We start from the raw sequence: 13,937 nt of genomic DNA on the forward strand, positions 1-13,937 counted from the left end.
TGAGCACCTTTCCTTCTTGTCTTCTTTGTGTTGTTTTTCTCTCCAACGTTTTATTGTTTTCATTGGTATTTGTACTATGGAGGTGTAATTGTCTATCCATGTGCTGCCACATTTATGTCAGACAGAGGTTTTCCTCTATAGTATTACATATGAGCATCATTTGATCAAGTACGTTGACTGAATATAAATCTAACCTGTTCAGACATTGGATGTCTGCATAGATCAACTAACTACTTTGTTATAAAGATATGATTGAGAACCTGTTGTGCTAATGCACGTGTCTGTTGTAGGTTATTTGTCAACAACAGTATACTTAATTTTTAAATGCCTCCTGAAGGTTAATTTCTATTGTAATCAAACTGGCAATTAAAAATTACCATGTAGATGTCTAACATGAATTAAATGCTTCTTCTCCCCTAATATAAAACCCTTTCCTGTAATAACTATCATCTGTCTGCTCATCCTCACTTTGCTTTTAATTACCACTAGTTGATGTGTTCTTCACTAATATTGCTTACAAGTTCTGCAAAGCACTGAATGTTTATAATTTTGTTATTTTATAGCACTCATAAAATGGGATTAAGAGTCAGGAAATACTAATTTTCATCATCATTAAATTGCAAATGACAGCAAAGACGTGGAAAATGGCACATAAGGCACTATGTATACTTCAGAAAAAGTATCATTGAGGAATATGAGTGGGAGACTTTGTATTCTAGACATTACAGAAGGCCTATGGTGCTAAAATCAATTGTCCCATGGAATGATCTCAGGGCACCAGGCCCTGAATACAGAGTGACACTACCTAAGGCTCCTCTAGAGTGAATGAGTAACGTTGAGGTTGGGTAGCACTTGGACAAAATTTCTTCTGGACCTTTCTCCATTGTTCTAATATTATTTTTTTTTTCTGTTCTTACTGCTAAAAATGTCTGAGGTAATGTGCTGTTGTCACAAGCATGTGAAAATATATGATGCTATCAAAATGCATAGCGCCATCTTGTAACAGTGATGAATGACTACATTATGAGTAATGAAGACGAGTCCAATATATTCTTGTTCATACTGTCAACTGATCATGGAATCATAGAATGGTTTGGGTTGGAAGGGATCTCAAAGATCATCTAGTTCCAACACATTCCCGCCATGGGCAGGGATACCCTCCACTACACCAGGTTTCCCAAAGCCTCATCCAATCTGGCCTTGAACACTTCCAGAGATGGGGCATCCACAACTTCTCTGGGCAACCTGTTCCAGTGCTTCAGAACTCTTATTGTAAAAAATTTCTTCCTTATATATAATCTAATCTGCCCTAAGTTTAAAGCCATTACCCCTTTTCTCATCACTACATGCCCTTGTAAAAAGTCCCTCTCCAGCTTTCCTGTAGGCCCCCTTTAAGTACTGGAAGGCTGCTATAAGATCATCCCGGAACCTTCTCTTCTCCAGGCTGAACAGACCCAACTCTCTCAGACTGTCTTCATAGCAGAGATGTTCCAGCCCTCGGATCACCTTCGTGGCCCTCCTCTGGACTCGCTCCAACAGCTCCATGTCCTTCTTGTGTTGGGGACTCCAGAGCTGAATGCAGTATTCCAGGTGGGGTTTCATGAGAGTAGAGTAGAGGGGCAGAATCACCTCCCTCGACATGCTGGCCACACTTCTTTCGATGCAGCCCAGGATACAGTTGGCTTTCTGGGCTACAAGCGTACATTGCCGGCTCATATTGAGCTTCTCATCCACCAGCACTCCCAAGTCCTTTTCCTCAGGGCTGCTCTCAATCCATTGTCCGCCCAGCCTGTACTTGTGCTTGGGATTGCCCCCACCCACGTGCAGGACCTTGCACTTGGCCTTGTTGAACTTCATGAGGTTCTCACAGTCCCACCTCTCCAGCCTGTCAAGGTCCCTCTGGATGGCACCCCTTCCCTCCAGCGTGTCCACAACACCACACAACTTGGCATCATCTGCAAACTTGCTGAGGGTGCATTCAATCCCACTGTCCATGTCTCCAACAAAGATGTTAAATAGCACTGGCCCCAGTACTGATCCCTGAGGAACACCACTCATCACTGGCCACCTGGACATCGACCCATTGACTGCAACTCTTGAGTACTGTCATCCAGCCAATTCCTTATCCACCGAGGGGTCCATCCATCAAATCCATGTCTCTCCACTTTAGTGACAAGGATGTTGTGCAGGACAGTGTCAAATGCTTTGCACAAGTCCATGTAGACGGTGTCGGTTGCTCTTCCCTTATCCACCAAAGCTGTAACCCCATCATAGAAGGCCACCAAATTAGTCAGGCAGGATCTCCCCTTAGTGAAGCCATGTTGGCTGTCACCAATCACCTCTTTATTTTCTGTGTGCCTTAGCAGAGTCACCAGTAGGATCTGCTTCGTGATCTTGCCAGGCACAGAGGTAAGACTGATTGACCTGTAGTTCCCTGGGTCTTCCTTTTTTCCGTTTTTAAAATTGAGGGCTCTGTTTCCCCTTTCCCAGTCGGTGCGAACTTCATCAGACTGCCATGACTTCTCAAACATGATGGATAGTGGCTTAGCAACTTCATCCGCCAGTTCCTTCAGGACCCGCAGATGCACCTCATCAGGTCCCATGGACTTGCGCACCTTCAGGTTCTTTAGATGGTCCCACAACTGTATCTGATTCAGTGTCAGGGAGAGGGGAAACTTGAGGAAAAAAGATCCTCACACAACACTTATGACCAAACATCCAGGACTTGGGAGGAAAGTGAGGAGCTAAGTTATTTCCAAGTGAAAAGAATGCTCCAGGCTGATATGCTTCCTTACTTTAGAGAATCGATTAAAATGGTGAAAAAGAAGAGAATTTGTATAAGAATGAATGCATGGAAAGGGGTGATACAGCTTCTGTGGAGGAAGGTTATGATTAACTCATCAATTAAGGTTATTTTAAAGAATACACGATTGTATGAATAACAGGAAACTCATTAATACAACCTGCTTGGATTTTAAAAAAAATGTCTTTTGGTACACTCCAGAGAATCTTGAACAACGACCCTTGAAGAATTTCTAAATAACAAAAGAAAGATGTATTTACAGCTATTTAACACATGATTTTAAGGCAAATGTTGGTTCAAGAAGTTCCTAAATGACTAACTTCATAAGCTGGGAGTCTACACAAGGGAGAAGAGCACACCATATAATCCTGATGTCTTCTACTCTTTTCCTAAGCAACTGCTATTGCCATTATCACACACTGAACTCCAAACATAAACATTTACTGATCCAAAATGGCTATTCTTAATGATATTCAGATTCTACTGCAATATCATGCTACATCATCATGAAAACTTTAAAAAATTATTTTTTTCTGTGAAATTTATTCAACTGAGAAGTAAATTACCACTACTTTATTTAACGTAAAGTTTATTCTCTATGAATACTTATTTAAGCATACTGTTTCTCTGTAAAACACTATATATTATTTGCCTAACCAATTTCTAAACATATTACTACCATTTTAAAACTTTATTAACATTGTCTGTAAGCTTGGATTCAGAAAAAAAGCCAGCAAGTGCAATATTAAAACATTTGAAGTTAAAATGTAATTAACTTCTTATAAAAGGTGAAAGAGAATCTACTGTGAAATTCCAGAACCCTTTGTTTAAAGCTACTGGTCAATCAGTATACCAGGTGGTGAGGGAGGGTGAACAAGCGGCTGTGTGGAGTTTAGTTGCCGACCGGCCTAAATCATGACATTTATTTAGGACTAGAAGTTTTCTCATAATTTTTATTTGAGCTTCCAGTCTTCATAAATCATAAACTTCTTTTTTAAATGAGAAACGGCTTCAAAAAACTCTTATAGGGAAATTATGATTGCTGTAAATTTATAATGAATAAAACGTGCTCATTAAATTGACCTTAGCTGTGCTATACTGACGAGTAAAGAAATTAAGTTCACAATAAAAAATAATTGAATGGAAGCACATCATATCCACTGAAAAGTTCACCAGGCATGTTCCCAGGTCAAATATAGAGCCAAATTGATAAGAAACAAGTAACTAATTACTTGTAATAAATTCTTATTTGTCAACCCAAACAAAGACCTAGATTTTTGTGTTCTTATTCTTTCTCATCCATATAATCCTCAAGGGAGTCTTAAGCTAACAGACTATCTTGAAGAAGTTTATTAAAAGGATCCAAACCTTTTAAAATTGGATGGGGTTTTGTTACATTTAAGTTGAGGGAAAGATTTTTTCACAAAATATAATTTCATTCTCCACAGAATATTTAAAATGAATGCAAAGGGAGTGTTCCTGTTGGGAAAAAAAAATGCGCAAAATCACTATTGCAAGTGATAAATTCATTTTTTTAGCCATTGTCCTCTAACAGCTGTCTATTTTAACATAATTGATATAATGGATAAAATATGCAATATGATACAATTAAATATTTAAATACATTTTGAAACAGAAATAAATTGCCTGTGGTTTCACCAACATAAATTTAATTCAGTATGTATAATTTTATATTGTATTTAGATATACCCAGGCAATAATTATAATGTGGCTAAAATCAGAAACAGAGTGATGGTTTAGACAACACAATATTTCCCTGTACTATGGAAAATTCTAAGCCTCCTTTACATTTTAAGAAAATTAATTAGGAAATGTTCTGAAACACCCAAGGATACATTATCAGTAAGAGAGAAGTGAGGTGAGTTATTTTGTTTTAAAAGGAGTAATTACATCATATTTTAATTTATCTTTGGTAACAGAGTACTTAGGTGTCCTACTATTTTGTGTGAACATGCCAGTGGTAGGTCAAACATTAGAACACTACATAAAGGTTTTCTTATAAATACAGTCTTACCCGAAGAGAAAAGAGCTGAAGACCTTGGCGTTCTTTTTGTTATGGTAAAAGTGAAGTACATTTTCTGTACAACATTTGAGACACTGCCACACTCTCAAGCACTTTCACATTAATGCACACCTTCATGTTAACAAATAACAGCAAATTTGCGTAATTATGTGCTCTTCGAAAAGAAATTGTGATCCTTATTTGGACTACAGCAGTAGTTCTCTGAATAGAAACATCTAAGCACAAACATTATTTTATATCACTTTGCAGTCTATCCATCAAAAATGTATTAGTTAATTCAAAACTAATCATCATTTCAAATTCAATTAGTCTAATACTTCTGCTGGGTTGTTTTGTTTTGGTTTGGTTTTTTTGTAATAACCAAGCTCTCCAAAGATGTAGGATGAGAAATCGTCAACTTGTTTTTCAACAGCAGCTAAATCAAGCTGGTAATCAGGAATAGAATTTACAGATTTAATGTCTTTGCCTAGGACAGTGTGCAAGATATACTTTCCCTCCTCACCACCTCTCATTAGCTGCTGCTCTAAGCACACCTTTCATAAAGTATTCTGGGAGGGAGGTTCTTCTACTTTGCCTATACAATTTAACTAGATTCTTAACAATAATCTTAACAATTTAGACTGGAGAACATGCTGAAACACAAGACACCCATGTCAAAGCAGCCTAGAGAATCATTCCAGTTTTCTGCTCAGTGACTATTAAATGTTCCATTAAAAGTGAGCAACAGCAAAAGAAGAGACTGAAACATTCCAAACAAAGTATCCTAGAGGCAAGTATTAGAAAACTCTTATGTGTTCACATATTCTCAGCATATTTAACTCTGAACTTCCATATGCTAGATAAATTATCCCATAATGACATTGTTACTTCTTTCACCAATGAATATCTCAAACTCTAACTTTTCACTTAGGCAAAAAGGAACATTTCACTAGATCTCATTTATTTTCAGTTTTTTCTTTTGTTGAAAAAAAAAATGGGGAAAATAGTTTCCTCAAGCTAATAATTTTCTCTCAGTTTTGCTTCCAAAATGAAAAAAAAAAATCCACATTCATTCAATTCAAGTTACCAGATATCAGAATCAGCCCTTGACATCAGACAACAAAAACCCTGAAGTCAACCTGTGCAATTTTTTTCCCACTACTTAAATGAAAATAGCCTATCAAGATTTTCTTAAAGAAAAGATTTGGTGTAACTGAAATATTATAATGACTGACTAGAAGACTATGGAAAGTTAGCACTTCATGAAGAATTTCAAGTCTTGTCTCTGGATAACTCCAGACTACGTACTTGATGTATATTCTAGATCAGTGTTTTACTTAGAATCAAAATGTAGGGATATTTTGTTGCACACCAGATGTGCAGAAGAAGAAAAGTTTAAGGGATTTTTAATCAATAGGTGTAATAGTCATACAAAGCAACAAAATGTCTAAGAAATTATTTTATAATACTACTTACTATTCAGATCAACCAACACATTTTTAATAATTTTACAAATTGTGTACTATTTATTTTCCAGAATGAAAGATCAAGAGCCTGGTTTGAGTTTTAGAAGTATACTTCTATGTAGACTTCATAAACAAAGATATCTTGAACTAAACTTCAAGCTATATCCTATGGGGATATAAAGTATTACCACTGTAAATCTAATTAACAAATTGTTGTTAATTAAGCTTTCCAAATCTATTTTTCCTAACATATGGGGGGGATACTTTTGCATAATTGAATACATCAGTCTAATTCAGGGAATGTAAATGACAAGCTAAAAAAAGAATATGCTCTCAATCTGCCTCTCTACTTGAGCAATTATTAAATTAGCATTGTAATTTTTTATGTTTTGTAAACAGATAATATGAGAGTTTCCATATATAAAGTAATCTTATTATATAATTTAAATATAGCCAAAATCATTTGCAGAAAAAAATATTAAATCATTGCTTGAAGCTCATGATCAAATATATAAAACACATTCAAGAATAACAATGCACATTTAGCTATTTAAGTGCTTCATATTGTCTGTATGTCATTGATGTTCCGTCACTACTTATTATTGTAAATTATTATTTTAAAAATATTTTAGCTGACAACTAGTTCAAAAGATTTCAGTTTAACAGCTTGAAAAACTCAATGGCAATTAAGTAATACGCTAATAGAAATAATTAACTATATAGGTGGCAGTATGAATTAACTCAAATGATGAAATACTATTTGCTAAAGCTGAGACTTAGTGTATAGGCTTCTACTACCACCTGAAGTAGTAAGGAATATTACTTATAAACATTACCTGTAGAAACTGAGATTGATGTTTTCAAACCAATGTAATTACCTAATTTGAGATATTTTCTTATTGTAAAATTAAAAATAATTTAATTAATTTGCTCTATACTATGTCTGATTTTTTTTGTGCTGATAATAAGAAAATGAGACTCTACTGGCTTTAATATGGCTAGCCAACCACCTGTTGTATCACCTGTTGTTCAAATGTCCCTGTCTGTTTTGCAGAACCCTCATAATGCTCTATGAACCAGTTAAGAGCTTAAGATTTTACTGGAGAGCATCACTGTTATTTATGGGTTTATATATGTCCTCTTTTTTGTGAATCAATAGTATATTTGAACCAACAGTATATTTAAAGCAATATAATAAACACAAGGAGTTGTCATATTCACATGTTTCTTGAGTAGTGTGATGCTATGTTACCATAAAACTACCAGGCCAGAATACCCACAGAATATATCATTTATTTTTTTCCACTTAATTGAACCTGATCTTGAAAAAGGTTGTTTACTATTTTATTTTTTTTACTTGTTTCACACAATGCATCTACACCGAGATCAAGAATTGCAAAAGCCAGTCTAGCAAAAATATCATTACTACAGCTAAGTCGACAAACGAACAAACAGAAAACCTCTCTAAAGGCAGTATAATTCGAATAAAACCCAAACTAGAAAGTGCTGTGGCTATTCAGCTCAGGGTGTTGTATCTCACAGACCAGACTGGAAACTTCTAGATGAGTGCAACACCAGCCATACTCTCAGTACATTATGTAGTGAGACCACATATACAGTTCTCTGCACAGAAACTCCTCCAGAGAGAATCTGTGACCCACAGGTGTGACCAATGCTACTTCCCCCAGCTCTGCACTGAAAGGACTCCATGTCATTCACCTTCTGACATTATGAAACTTCCTGAAGGCTCCAGCAATCCTAATCAGTACAATAGTCCATTCCATTCTGTTTCTAAATATGCACATTTTTAATACAATAGTGGTTATAATGGTTAGACCTACAGACGATGAGGTGAATGAGCTTACAGAGCCGCTGATCTCAAAGTTACATCCTTAGAATATTTGGAAATTACTTTACATCTGCAATCAGAATATCAACATTTATACCATAGTAACAATCGTTGTGGTTTTTTGTTTTCAGTAAGACTATCAACAAAAGGAAAAGTAACAAAAGTTATCCTTCGACATCTGATCATCTTATTTTATTTAACACGAAAATTGCAATAGTTGACTTACCATATTGTAGGTGGTTCAGAACCTTCTACTTCCAAATAATCATATTTTTCTTCCATTTGGAAATCAGTAAATATGATCGAGATAGTATCCCCAGGCTCTGCCACAATTGTCCATGTGCAATCCGCATTATTATGGTATTCATTAGGAAAGTTGGGGCTCGAGATGATACCGCTGGATCCTCTCATAGTTCCTCCGCATGCATCTTCGGCTGTTAAAAAAAACAATTATAAATGTCATTAAAATCATCCCTTACAAATGTACTTTCTTGTTGAGAATAGAAGTTTATTAACTTTTAGGTGAACAATTGCTTAAGGTTTTTTAACGTGTTAGACTTGGAACTCTGATGCAAAGTTAAGACGTTAACAAGTAATTGCTTCAGATTTCAATTATTTAAAAATTATTATACTACTACCAGTACATACTTTTACAATCTGCTATTTATTATTTTGATTAGCATTGTTTCACTCAGTTTACAAGACCATGCAAAAATTTCATTACTTCCTCTGTTGCTTTCACCAGAAATGTTTTCAAGTCGAGTTTAACCCCTGTCATATGCAATCTGACACGACATGCAGCAGTCACATTATACTGAGAAAAGAAGCATGAGAATCCTACTTGTTTTATGATAATTGTATTATCATATTTTATTTTAGTGAATATCTAGTGATGTTTAAGTTTATTCTCCAATGATTTTTTTCCAATTTTCAAACCAAAGCCATTCATCGGTGATTTCCCGAATGTCAGATGCAAGCCATTCTCAAAATTAAGATGTTTACATCGGAGTAATTTTAAAAGGTGTAAGTTTTAATAGATCAAGTATTTCAAATACAAGCATAGGAATACATTTTTCATATGTGAATAACCATGAAATTATTTGACAGCAATAAACTCCTAAAACAGAAAGAGGCTCAGAAGAGATGGGCAAGGGTGATGTGCCTGTACAGTTCAGGGAATAATACAGAGTGTGACTGAGCACAGCTGTTGCAAAGAATTTGACTTTTATCTCGACATAAAGAGGACAAGAGGGTGGCCTTTGTTTTGGATAAACAGCTGTCAACAGTTGAGTGGATTAACTGGTCATGGAAATGTTTATCCCTGAGTTCATTAAGAGCATGAACATCTCTCTGAGTTAGATGGAGTAGCATGAGGGAAGTGAATATTTGGCTCAGTCCAACATAGAGGATAAAAACTAGACAACTAACAAAAGAACTTCACAGACAGCAATGGGCTTGAGCTGGCTTCAACCCATGTGTTCCCTTGAGCAACTGGGGATGCACAGTGTTGTGATGGTGAGCATATTATAGATACCTGTAATGGGAATCACACTGATATTGCAATAAAACCGTATATTGCAATTGCTATGTATGTTGCTAAATGTAGAATCATAGAATCATGGAATGGTTAGGGTTGGAAGGGACCTCAAAGATCATCTAGGTCCAGCTCCCCTGCCATGGGCAGGGACACCCTCCACTACACCAGGTTGCCCAAAGCCTCATCCAACCTGGCCTTGAACACTTCCAGGGATGGGGCATCTACAACTTCTCTGGGCAACCTGTTCCACTGCCTCACCACCGTCAAGGTAAAGAATTTCTTCCTTACATCCAATCTAAATCTGCCCTCTTTCAGTTTAAAGCCATTGCCCCTTGTCTTATCACTGTATCCCCGTGTAAAAAGTCCCTCTCCAGCTTTCTTGTAGGCCCCCTTCAGGTACTGGAAGATGCTGTAAGATCACCTTATGTGATCTTATACAATGTAACCTCCATTTGTGGTGTTGTGCAATATATTTTGTATCACTCTGCTTAATTAGAAGTCCTGCATAACATCAACTATCTTTAAATAGATAAATTCGATACTAAACATTACATCCTCCACACTTGGCACATCTAAAAGGATCCAGTCAGAGTATTTGACACAATAATGCTCTATTTTCTAACATACAATCTCATGCTAAATAAACTAGATAAATATCGGAGATTTAAAAAATCAGTTCTAACACCAACAGAACTAATTCTATGAGAAAATAATTCTCAAATAGTGAGTCACAGGTTTCACTTGATAATGTGAGAAAAAATGACTGATGTTGTGTATCCTCTATCTTAATGGTGCATACATGCCTAATAATTCAAAAATTATTTTTGAGGCTCAGGTCAAATTTTTTTCTGTGAGCTAATAAAATTGGTTTTAAGTGTAGTGCTATTATTTTCAGAAATGGAAATACCTTTCAGATTACTTATACAGAAACACTATGTTACTAGATGGAAATATTGTATTGCATGACTTACTCAGTTTATTATCTAAATGTTTGAAGAATACCTGAAAAGCAATTCTTGTTTCTGCTTAATTAGAGTGCTAACATGAATAACACTTGCCCTAGAGCCTGAAAAGTCAGTCAATACTGCTGAAAAATTAATGAAAAGAGTTTAAAAAAAAAGTTAGGATTATAACATGACAGAACAAAAGCTTTAAGGAATTTTGACACATATAATGACACACTTCTAATGGAATGAAAAATTTTAAAGACTGTAAGAAATCTCTTAATTACAGTAGTTTAGTAGTTTAAAATACCTAGTTTTGTCTCTTAAAAATTGTACTAAATTCTTATATGACCAGATAGAACAAAAGTAAAAAAATATTTTGGGTTTAATCGTACTAATTAACTAGTGCATTTAGCATCCACTAAATATAACAAAACTAAGGAACCTCATCACATCACAGGTTCAGATCCTTACTGTGAAAGAAATAAAAAAATATTTTAAAAAGGTAATAATGAAGTTTTGTTTTCATGCATTAAGGACAATCAAGAGAATAATTTTTAATTCTTAGTTCACAGCAGAAAAATATCCATTGAAACAATGGCTAACATACTGGTTCAATGTTTGTGAAGGATCTGTGCACTGATTTTTAAATATTGATTGAAATATGTTTTATCAAGTACTGATTTGAAAAAGTTCTTATAGGTACATTTTCATAGCTAAATTACTGAAGTTTATGAAAAAAAAAAAGGTAACGTGAAATAGCTTTTCAGCTCATGTAACAATTTAAAAGCAGAAAACTAAGAGTATCATGCAAGACTCAGACTCCAAAATAGAAGTGCTTTTGAAATATACTGTACTATAGAACTAATTACTTTTGCTTTTCACGAATGAATTACAGAGAAACCTATGCTAGTTTCTAGCAATATAAAAAACTGTTCACTAAAAGTTCCATACTTTACCACTACTTAAAAGAGTAGAGAAACTGTATTTAAAAACACAAGCTGTGTCAATGAGCTCATCCGCTGCTTCTGAGTCGTGTCTGTTTAGAGTTTTTGCCAAAGTATAGTTTTGCTACCATCAGCAAAATGGCACAGACAAATCATCATTTTTTTTTTTTGATTCATGTAGCAAATTTACTGCAAATGGAATTAATACTAACTATATTTAAGTGCTGTAAATATAACCAATAGCATACCAGATATCACCTTAGCCTCTGTAATGCAAGCATTAGCCCAATAAATAACAGAATTACTGTTCTGTTCCTATATTCCTCCATCTATAATATAATTTGCCTGTAATTTATTTGGTTTCAGTCTTGCAGTCAGATCCTCACAGGTAAAAGCTCACACCTGGAGAAGGCTAACAAACATTAATCCTGATGAAAATGTTTGGTGCCTTAAGTTGTGAAGCCACTGGAAAAAAGAATTTCATAGGTTCATAGATTTCTAGGTTGGAAAAGACCTTAGAGATCATCGAGTCCAACCATCCCTAATACCCATTAGACCATATCCTCAAGTAGATCATCCACCCAACATTATCTTTAAGTAAATTGACAAACACTGAGGTTGACATTTCTAGCACTGACTTAATAGTGCATAAGACCCTGGCAAATAAAAGAAAATGCAATAATTGTTTCTGTACGATCTGCTTCTAGCGCCTGTATTTCTATCACACTGAAACAGCATAACTGCTTAGATGTCAGCTATGAAACATTACAAACAAAATAACTGATAAGAGAACATTTATGAAGACTATCTTCGTCAATGCGCAACAAGTCCAATAATGATATGTGAACAAGGAAGAAAGAAAGATAAAATTTGCAGTGATTTTTGTACAGAGTCCTGAGAATCTTTCTCTTTCACTGCCTTTCCACAACTTTCTGGATTACCTTTGTCAAATCCCTGAGGTAGGAGTCCTCAAAGATACTTCATTGCCTAACACCACAATCACTGCAATCAAAATGTAATACCTAAACAGCAGTTAAGCACCTAAATGCCTTGAAAGAATTGTATATCTGTCCCTGTGATTTTAATTGCCAGTTACCAAATATGAAGACAAACATTCACAGGAAAGGTGAGAAGACAATAGTTTGGTTAACACTTGATAGAATCTGACATTACACCATTACAAATACATAGCTAACATTGATGACATTTTTTAAAAAAATCTGCTTTTAAAATTCCTATTCCATATTTTCAAATTAAATTTACTTCGTCACATACTGGGAAAATTCATCTAACTTACAAACTTGTAAATGTGACATGAAGGCATAAATGCAAAAAAATACACATACTGCCAAGATGTCATTTTTCTGAACATACTTCTCTGATCTTAACCATATGCTGAAAGGGGAAGATTTTTCAAAGTGATACGCAAGTGGGGACTTGGCTTAGAAAAGCTTTTCAAAGTATTATGAATTCAAATTAAGATCTATATTTGAATATGCATAAGGGCTCTTATGCAGAGGGAGTATCACGGATATGATGTGAGTGATGATTATGAGAGTACAGAGATTTTGAGGGCTTGTGTTTTCCTTTTTTGCTTTTTGAGAGCATAGACTGGTTTTTCTTTATATTCATAGATACATGTAGCTTTTTTTTTATTATGTCTAAAAGTCCTTTAGAATAATAATGTGAAATGATTATTTAATTAATTTCTGGTGAAAAAATATTACATAAAATTTCATATTTTATTTAACCATCTTCCTGATTTGCTGTTCACTGTTCCTTTTTCATATTAAATTTTGAAAATATATTTCTCTAGTTAGTCTTAAATTTATTTTTCTGTTTATTCTTGTAGGTTTGAGTGATATTCACAGTAATATTACGTAAATATTGAACTGTAATTTTCAAGAAGACAGATGATCAAAGACAGGCAATGTTATCTGTGATTATAGACCATGCAAATTCACGGATTTCAATGAGAATTCAATGAGATTGCATGGTAGATCAAGCTTTAATCTGGCATACAATATATCATGTCATCTTATCTATCTACATACTTATAGTGTACCGAACAGTTAAACTGAAGTGCATAACTCAACTCATCACAGAGTAATAGACATCTGTTATCTATTCTTGAAAAATAATGTGAGGAAAAAAAAAAAAAGAGTATAGCAACTTTCCAAGTTTAAACAATTATCTTCACAATAGCCAATAAAAGTTCTGAGCAAGCTGAGCCACTTCTGAAGAAAGTCACCAAGAAAAGCTGAGAGGACCTGCAATAATCCCTCTATACCTTGATCTACACAGACTCTATGAAATTCGTGGAATACTTTTCATGGCGTAGTTCAGGTACAATCCAAACATATAGTTG

The 13,937-nt window shown here is 34.9% G+C and overlaps 1 protein-coding gene across 4 annotated transcripts in view; it reads right to left on the reverse strand.

The window, feature by feature from the left end:
- The window catches only part of CSMD3 (CUB and Sushi multiple domains 3), a 737,988-nt gene that overhangs the window by 532,085 nt on the left and 191,966 nt on the right, over positions 1 to 13,937 (reverse strand). For 3 of the 4 annotated variants that reach the window (XM_086609528.1, XM_086609527.1, XM_086609526.1), the window contains exon 5: positions 8,368 to 8,575. In XM_086609528.1, the coding sequence (XP_086465654.1) occupies positions 8,368 to 8,575 (208 nt within the window). Of the gene's footprint in view, positions 1 to 8,367; positions 8,576 to 13,320; positions 13,336 to 13,937 lie in introns of all 4 variants that reach the window. The other variant, XM_086609525.1, reaches the window with a different exon arrangement.

The sequence above is a fragment of the Tauraco erythrolophus genome, chromosome 3, assembly GCF_009769465.1.
Source record: "Tauraco erythrolophus isolate bTauEry1 chromosome 3, bTauEry1.pri, whole genome shotgun sequence".
Classification (NCBI taxonomy): domain Eukaryota; kingdom Metazoa; phylum Chordata; class Aves; order Musophagiformes; family Musophagidae; genus Tauraco; species Tauraco erythrolophus.